A 9831-nucleotide genomic window follows, 5' to 3' on the forward strand; every position below is an offset into this window, starting at 1 on the left:
TTCCTTTTAAATGCAATGAAGCTTATTTTCAAGTTCTACTATTCCTGTCATGTTAGTAATCCAGGCATCTCAGAATGTGTTTCACAAACATACAACAAGTTTGGAAATGACCCCTTCCCCCCCACCTTTCCCATGCTTGTGGTGACTTTTTTGAATATTTTACATATAAGATATAGCTCTTTTTGTGGAAAAAAAAAGGCACCAATTAGAAATGACTAATAAATATGTCACTTCAAGACAATTCAAGGATGATATAGAATGGTCGGATATTGATGATGTAAATTCGTGTCCTGTTACACATTTATCATAATATATTCATTGATATACTTCGTCATATTTCATAGCATCCTTAATATATATATATATTTACGTATATTTCAAAATCTTCATAAGTGTCAAGAGGCTGACAAATGTAGAAGAAGCAATGAGTCTCTTCAGATTTGATACTCTTCTGAAGCTCATTTTCCTACAGTTTGTGCATAAAGATCTGTTGACATTTAGGATGTGATTATCTGGGCTCTCATTGCACACTGCATGGTGTAACTGTCTTCATTAGCCCACATGGTGCAAAAAAGTAGGACGTAAAACTCCATTCTTGATATTTTAATAATCACATCAGAGGCAGATGCTTTATTTTTTAACTCTCTAAGTGTCGAGTTGTAATATTTGATACCAAAACAAACTTTGTTATCTATGTTGACCCTCCAAAATGGATATACATGTATTAGTTGACAAATGCAGGTGTCATATATTACGCATTATTTCCCACAGAAACTCTTTACTATACAAAAAATTAAAAACCTGCTATAATGCACAGTTTGACAATGGTTACCAATTACATCAATTTGAAACTAACATGTTAAAAAGAAAACTGGTTTAGGATCATTTCAGACTAGATCTATTTAGTTGATGTCAAATGCAATTGGGTCTATTTTGTTGATTTGTGCAAATATACAAAAATAGGCAGAGAGAGACATAAAGTTTTACACATATTTGCAAACATAAATGAAACTTCAGCACTTTTCTCCATTAACTCACTGTATAAAAGTACACTTTAGTAGACATTTAATAAGCTGATGTCTGAATCCTGATAAACGTCCCTCATTGAACACTTTTGATGGTGTCTGTTTTCATAAATCCAATCATGAACAAATAGTAGGATGTAAAATTCCATTTTCTTTGCACTTTTGAGTGATGATTGATGATTTACAACTAGTTCGGATATAAAATGGCCTACTTTAAAAACACCAACTGTTAAACATATTTATATTTAAGATAAGAATTTTGATAGACATAGAAATATTTAACATCATGTCCTAGTTTAATCATTATATCTTATACAAGTTTCAGACATGAAAAATATATCAAACTAATAGAGTTGGGAGGAGGAAGTTGACTATCTTTTCACGATAAAAAAAATGTTCACCTCAATCTCAGATTTTTAATGTTTTTAGGAAATTTTCATAGAACCACTTCTTTTTAATATTAGTATTTATAAGAAGTTTGCAGGAATTGGTTCTGAAAAGAATATTGTCATCTTGGTTCAAACTAAAATTTATATTCAAAACTAGAATTTTTGTATTAGTATCATACCAGTAATATACCCACTGTGTTCATAGATAAAATAAGGATTTTGCTCTTAATCTATATGAACATTGACAATGTCATTCAGAAATTCAGATGCCGCTGGCAGTGCTTTCGATAAAAGATTCGGCATAGACTTTCACAAATCTGACATAATCTGCACAGATAAACTTTAAATTTTCAATCCAGTTGTCCATGTCGTGGATTGTATATCTGAAATATGCCTGAATAGCATATTAAAGAAAACTGATGTCAGACATTTAAGATTCAAAACATTGGGAGATGAAAAAGAGAAAGTTAAAATGAGATCTATTTACATTTCATAATGTTTTTTCTCAGGGTTAGTTTGACCTAGTTTGGGTTGTTCTATGTCAATAATAGATGTCTTTTCTTTCTCTCTTTATAATATTATGTCCTCCAATAGTCAATAGAAACAGGGGTGGATATTGAACAAAATCTTATACTAAGAGTTAGGTCTTACATCCTGTGCAGTGAAATGCTTCCTGTGCAAAGAAATGAAGTTTTATATCTTACAGTTTTGGTCTTGATTGGGATTATAAAAATTCATGCTATGAGAGACACATCAGCATAAGCTTATTTTTTTTCAATTTCCAACTGTGTAGAGATCTTTAATGCACCTTGTAAGAACATTGGTAATTTGTCCCACCTTGGCATCACAGGCAGAGACAAAACTAAGTAGAACTAAAAATGTCAACGTTGGTAAGCTAGTGTCTAATAATGTCAATTCAGTGTCCTTTATTTTTTAAAATAAAATTTATAGTTGACCAATTATATTCAATACAGTTAAGACTTGGTGAATTAGAAAAACTTTTGTGTAGGTCTTGAGAAGTGACAAAATTTTATTATTATACAAATCATAAGCTCCAACAGTCTATTTTATAGAAGAAAAAAACACCTCAATAGTCATTATAGACCAAAGTTAATATAGGAAAAAATACCTATTGATAAATTTAGGTCTTGTGTTAAGAAAATTTGAAATCTATGACCTGATTAAGATTGATGCACTTGACCCAGTAAATATGTCTGAATTAGGTGACAGAATTTCCATTTCATGTCTTTAATTAAAAGGAATCACTATGTTTTAAACCTTTTGGAGACACTTACAGCTTGCATCCTTACTTTACTTATAGTCCAAGTTGTAATATAACCTTACCTTATTTTCAAAGTAGTCCTGATGAGTATTTTTGTCCAGAACATACTTTGATATTATCGTTTGAGTTCAGTTCAGCGAACAGCTTCATTTTGCATCTTTCCTATTTCTTGTAAGATGTTGGCATTGGCTGTAAACTTAATTGAACTGAAAGTATGTTTAGGATATAAAATCCTCATCAGGACAGGACAATTATTTTGAAAATAAGGTAATGTTCCAATAATAAACAGACCTAAGCTATAAAATTAAATGAATGGAGTTTTAAGTTCTCCTCATTACATCATGCAATGCGCAATGAGGGAAATTTTTGCTGGACAGCAGCATTATGATCCTAATCTTTTGGATTTCTAGACTAAGACTATGAGTAAGTAAACTAAGTGAACTCTATTCTATGATATTGTTATAGTAAAATGATTCAGTATTAGGTGATATAATAGTAATATATCAATACTGTAACAGATGGTTATATTATATTATAATCTATAATTATTATCACTCATATAAAACCTTATAGTATGGCCCATAATTGATGTATCTTTAACAGATATCTGCAAATAGAATTTCCAAACTCTTTGTGTGTATTAGGGACACTGATAGAATCAATTTGCACCTTTCCAATTTTCAGTCAAAACATTTGTGGTTTTTGTCAATTTTGTGCAAATTGATTACCACTAGATACTAGATGATCTTGATGAAAATATCTTATAAATCATGTTTTTCAGGGTGGTTTTGCAAGATGTTATGAACTTTTAGATCTCAATTCCAACAAGATATATGCTGGTAAAATCATCTCAAAAACCAGAATAGCTAAACCACATCAAAGACAAAAGGTAGGTATTTCTGTAGAAACCTTAAACAAGCCTCTTATGAAAGCTTAGTGTTGCATGTTAAGCAAGGCTAGTGACATTTCTATGTATCATTATACATAGGGGACTATAGAATTGTCACAGTCTAGACAATTCCTTCCTGATGTTAAATGATGAGATTTATGGAGAAAAGTTGGAGATCTTGTCTTCCCTCTTATCATTGATCTTTCTCAGATAATCCATACTAATTACATCTGGGTTGACTGAAATATTAAGATGAATCATTCAAAGTCACAAACTATCACATACCAACCAAGATTAAAATCCACGACCACTATTTTTGTACATAACGAAACAATGATATAACTGATTTGACACAATTTTTCTTTAATTTCAGATTATAAGAGAAGTAGAACTACAAAGAGATCTTAAACATCGTAATGTGGTTGAATTTCATAGTTACTTTGAAGATGATGAAAATGTGTATATTATTTTAGAAAACTGCAGCAGAAAGGTAAGACTATTGCCAATGTAACTAAGATTATATTATCAATAAATCTGTAAACTTTGTCTACGCATGTCTGAATCTCTGAACAGATTTATTGTATTGTACTTCTGCAACCATCTTGGAGGCTTTTTGAAAAAAGTAAAAAATGTTACAAAAAGTCACAAAGAATATAGAAAAATGCTCTTGTTGTTACTATTTCGTTATTTTTTTTTCTCCATTTTTTCAATAAGCTTATTCATTGTAATCTAACAAGATTTATACAAAGGTTGCGTACTGCTAACGCAAATTATAGCAGCCAATCGGGCCTCACTATCTCGCCAATCAGAATCACTTTTACAAGCGATAATCGGCAATTTCATAGTCATACGGCTCTACTTTAGGTTTCGGTATTCCACAATGCATAGTCAATATTTGGACACAGATTCTTTATGATGCACAGTGTACATATGATTTTGAATCTTTGTTTCAGTCCCTTGTACATGTGATTAAACATAGAAAGACCTTAAGTGAACCAGAAGTGAGATTTTATATAAGACAGCTAGTAGAAGGAGTCAAATACACACATAGTAAATATATCATACATCGTGATCTCAAACTAGGCAATATGTTACTGAATGAACAGATGGAACTCAAGATAGCTGATTTTGGCCTTGCTACTCGACTAGACTTTGAGGGAGAAAAGAAAATGTAAGATTTTATTTATTTTGGATAATTATATGTCTGATTTTTTGTAACTCAGTGCATTTTCATCTGACATTCTTAAGAATAAAGAATTGAGGTTTGAAATGTAATTTTAACCATTTATTTCTTTTGCATGTTCGAGTACCAATAACATAGTTATCAAAGGTCTAAGTTTCACTGAAATTCTAAGTATATAAGGGAAGTAACCCAATATTAAAAGAATTATAATCAGATTTTACTATTTGAAAACTAAGAATAATTATTTTTGTTTATAGTACATCATATAGGATTATTGTCTCTGTCAAATTTTTGAGATTCCACATGGTGCTCAATGAACACAATTCGTCTCAGCTTGACTATAATAAGATAAATCTCTCTTTATAGGACAGTCTGTGGAACACCCAACTACATTGCTCCAGAAGTTCTCTTAAAGAAAGGACATAGTTTTGGTGCTGATATTTGGGCTATAGGCTGTGTCATGTAAGTAGAAGCTTGTATTATCTATATTCATGATCTTGTTTAATTTCAACTTCAATTTTTGATCCACAGTTTGTGAGTAAGCGCCTTTACTTTATTTGAGCCAAACTGGAACAAAAGTAATTTGTATTTACATAGCTAAATATGGTGTCTACTAGGCAATTAAATGCTGTAGATATGCACACCCTTAATGCAAGAAAAAGTATTAATGCCACAGTGCACCGATTTTCATGACTTATATGATTTCCATTTATGAATAGAACTTATTATTTTTTCCAGGTATGCCTTATTAGTTGGTAGACCACCATTTGAAACCTCCACATTAAAAGAAACATACCTACGTATTAGTGAAAATATCTATACATTACCAAATAGTCTTTCAACCATTGCCAAAAATCTCATCAGAAAGTGTTTATCACCTGATCCAGATCAACGCCCAAATTTAGATGACATTGTTAAAGATGACTTCTTTACTTGTGGTTATCTGCCTAAAGTTCTTTCTCCTGCCTGTTGTTTTTCAATTCCAAAATTTCCTGTATATACCAAATTTAATAGGTAAATAATTTACTATAAAACAATCTTAGTTGCGAAACATAATGTCAGAAAACCATCTTAAGATGTCCAACTAGTATGGAAGCTTTTTAAGCAAGCCAAGTTAGCAAATTTTTTTTATAGTAATTCCTTTTATGCTATAGTCTAGAACACAATTTTTCATGAAGTTTGATCAGAAATTTAGTGAGATCTGAAAATGTACAACTGCTGAGATAACTCTTTGTGGTCTTATTCCAAAACTTCAAAATGGAAAAGACTTTTCTATGGAGATTCAGTATATAAGCTAAAAGCCCTGATGTCAAGTCCGAAAGAAAACTGTTGCTTCACTGTAATTTGTAATGTGGCAGTTGTAGCTAGTGAGGCTATGATCACCATCTTTTGAACATAGCATGTATTTTTTGGGGGTATTTGAAGACACCATGTTTTATATTTTCAGACCTCTATCTTATGCTGATAGTAAAAGTGATGAAGTTATGAAATTAACTAGTGCCTTTAATCAAATACAGTTGGAGGGAGATGTTGAGGTTCGTAAAGCAGTTTCATGATTTCATTTATGTATTAATACTTAATAAGAAAACATATTCTTATAGTTTGTGCTGACTATAGAATAGTAAAGATGTTTATATTCTAGATTTAAAGTCATGGATGTTATAGATTGTGCTGACTCTATATTAATAAAGATGTTTATATTCTAGATTTCAAGTAATGATGTTATAGATTGTGCTGACTATAGAATAGTAAAGATGTTTATATTCTAGATTCAAGTCATGGATGTTACAGATTGTGCTGACTCTATATTAATAAAGATGTTTATATTCTAGATTTCAAGTAATGATGTTATAGATTGTGCTGACTCTATATTCATAAAGATGTTTATATTCTAGATTTCAAGCAATGATGTTATAGATGGTAAGAGTAATAGTAAAAATGATCCAATTCAATCAGTTATCAAAGAAACTATAGAAGATGTTTTGATAGAGAAATCACCTTCTCAGAAACAATGTAAGTAGCAACTGCATATTCAATCTAAGGATCAAAGGAAAAATGTGTTGGAAATAAAACAAAATTTAATTGAAAGATTTCTCTTGCTTTGAGGCTCAATGAATAATCATATTATACACTGTATGTAACTAACATTATCATGTGTATATTTGTTTTGCAGCTTCTAACAGACCTAGATCTGCTGCTAGAATGTTAGAAGTTTTATCAACCTGTTTAGAGCATATGCCTAAGGGTAAGTAACTGATTTATTTTACAATGTATTGTAAGAATTTGACTAGGGTACTATTAAAGCTTTGAAAAGAAAAGGGAATTTCAATGACATCATGACATCACTGACCACTTTAAAACATAAAGCTGAATTTTACTTGTGAACTTACAGAATCTTTCATTAAAAATTCCATCATACTTTTCTGCTCTAGATTTGGATATAGGGACATGTGCCATAGGGGAAGTTGTGCCTACATTTTTATTTCCCAATTTAGAGCTTTTTCAAAGCTGCATCACATGTAATGTCCTCAACTCAAGTTAAAACAAAATTAGTTTAGTTCAGTTTTAAAATCTTTATTACAAACTCCAGTCCACAATTCAAGGTAGGTAGTGGTGGAAGAAGGAGGTACAATACAAAAATAAACAATAATAAGAAAAGGCCTCTTGATCCAATATAGTAAGCCTCTTGATCCAAAACAGTAAGTTGTATGAATATAGAAAATAGAGATTCCTGATATAACCATCCATAATAAAACCCTTACTCCTTGATAATTATGAATATAAATTTACATAAATGATTTAGAAAGTTTCCTGATATTCTTAAGAACATAATAAAGTAGACTTACTCTGTGGTGGAGCAATGTCAAGTTGTCAACAGAAGATTTCCTTGTTATTGTGATTCCTGAAGAGACATGGCAGACTATGCCATGGCCATTTTCCTATCCCATAATGCTCAATGTAAACAGTTAAGGGGAGGTAACTAGTGACGGGTGAACTCTATCACAATTAACTTTTATGTAACACTACATCACATGTAGGGGTATAACAGTTAAAAAAAACAAAGTATATTGGGATCTGTGATCAATTCCAGCATTCTGTTCTATATTCCAACTTTTGTTCTATTTTAAGATGGTACTCAAGATCCAACTGAAATCAATGATAAAAAGATGGTGTGGGTAACAAAATGGGTGGACTACTCTAATAAATATGGATTTGGATTTCAACTGTCGAATAATTCTATGGGAGTATTATTTAATGATACATCCAGAGTATTATTGTCACCAGATGGAAGGTAGGTTTTATTCTGAAGATCATAGTCTAAGATATTGGTTTTTGCTTTAAGCGAATGTTAATTATCATCTACCAACTGACCATCCTAATGGGACATGGTTATTGATTTATCTGTCACCTTCAATTGTAACTGTTATAAGCTGATAGACTTCTTTTTCGCTGTTATCATCTGATAGACTTCAATTTTAGCTAATCAAAACAGACCACATTGAAAATGACCACTATCAATTTTGTGATTAATGTTGTAACAGTAATTAATGGACTTTTTAGCAATTGGCATTTGAACTGTTTTGCAGACATGAAAACGTGTATCAAATTGCAGGACGAAAGCAAATTTCAAATGGCTGAATATCCTACTGATTGAAATTTTCAATGACAACATATGACATACTAAAGGTTCTGTTTAAATATTACTCGTTACAGATCTATGCAGTATTATGATTTAACTGGTAAATTATCAGCCTATAAACAAGATTATGTACCAGAAGATTTAAATAAAAAAACCACCTTATTGCAATATTTTGCTCGCTATATGGATGAACATTTAATACAGGTACAGTAGCCATTATCAGATTATCGGCCATTATCATTTACTTAATATCCTTAATAAATAAAATTGGATGAGAAAGAAGACTGAGTGTTCTACTTCTCTGCATGGGATTGTGCTTTTAAGAATAGCTGTACAGTGTACTATGAGGTAAAATGAGCTAGGACAGATTTTGATTTCCATCCAGAGCTCTATTGGCTCTCAGGGCCTTGATTTATTGTCTTATTTGAACAACTGAATGCAGCCTCAGTTTTCATCTATAACATTGCTATAAAAGAGGAATAATTTATTATAATGATATTTTAGGGAGGAAATATAGGTTATCAGTTATCAAAAGAACCCTGGTCAGGAAGTCTGTATTTAAAGAAATGGTTCCGTACAACTAAAGCTATTGTTTTATATTTAAGTGATGGAACTCTACAAGTAAGTTTTTAGTAGCCACTGTTGCTATATTTTATGATGATATCTAGTCGAAGGTTCATTATTTGAGACTGAACACACAGATAGCAAAATTTGGCAGATGATGCCTGCATTGATGACAACTGCTGCTAATCAGTAATCTTATTACAAAATTATTTACTCTGATTATCTTGAAAAACCAAGGGCTATGACAACTAAGTTTATCCTATTTCAATGATATCTTTTTTATGTCTTCTGTGCAGAGTGTGCTTTTAAATATATTTCTCATTGTTGTAATATTTTGTTATTTCAGGTGAATTTTTTCGATGACCACACCAAAATTATACTAAGTTATTATAATAACGACTATATTGTTACTTATATAGACTCGGATAGATGTGCCAAAACATTTAGTATTGTCCAAATAATCCAAGATGGCTGCAAGTCAGATATTACAGGACGCATGTCTTTCGCCAAAACAATGTTAAAAAATTTAGTAGATATTGAGGGAGCTGATCTCTGAGGTATTGTGAAGAACCATTATAGAAGAAACAAGAAAGTTGTTGAGGGACCAAGTTGCTTTTACGTGTTTTGTTACTCATTTTTTCCATTTCATGATCTACTTGTTTGATAGTCATATATTGACAACCAAAAGGTTTGAATGTACAAAAAGTCTTGAACATTCAACCTTACTTAATAAGAATAAATGTTTCTAGGTTTAAGATCTTGGCTGTGTTTAGTTATGTGTTTGAAAAACAAGATCTTTCACTTCTGCCCTGTGTTAAGTTAACACAATGTGTGCCTGCTCAAGAAGTGCCTGTATTTT

The 9831-nt window shown here is 31.2% G+C and overlaps 1 protein-coding gene across 1 annotated transcript; it reads left to right on the forward strand.

Moving 5' to 3' along the window:
• Nucleotides 1-3474: 3474 nt before the first annotated feature.
• LOTGIDRAFT_112005 (hypothetical protein) lies at nt 3475-9528 on the forward strand (the record flags this gene model as incomplete). The annotated part of the gene is made up of 12 exons (XM_009049619.1): nt 3475-3585; nt 3959-4075; nt 4539-4756; nt 5135-5230; nt 5507-5782; nt 6168-6315; nt 6664-6785; nt 6952-7013; nt 7898-8060; nt 8483-8612; nt 8913-9029; nt 9319-9528. Coding segments are annotated over 12 exons (1770 nt in total), but the record flags the coding sequence as incomplete, so codon positions are not given.
• Nucleotides 9529-9831: the final 303 nt, after the last annotated feature.

Source organism: Lottia gigantea (genome assembly GCF_000327385.1).
Source record: "Lottia gigantea unplaced genomic scaffold LOTGIsca_14, whole genome shotgun sequence".
NCBI classification, from domain to species: domain Eukaryota; kingdom Metazoa; phylum Mollusca; class Gastropoda; family Lottiidae; genus Lottia; species Lottia gigantea.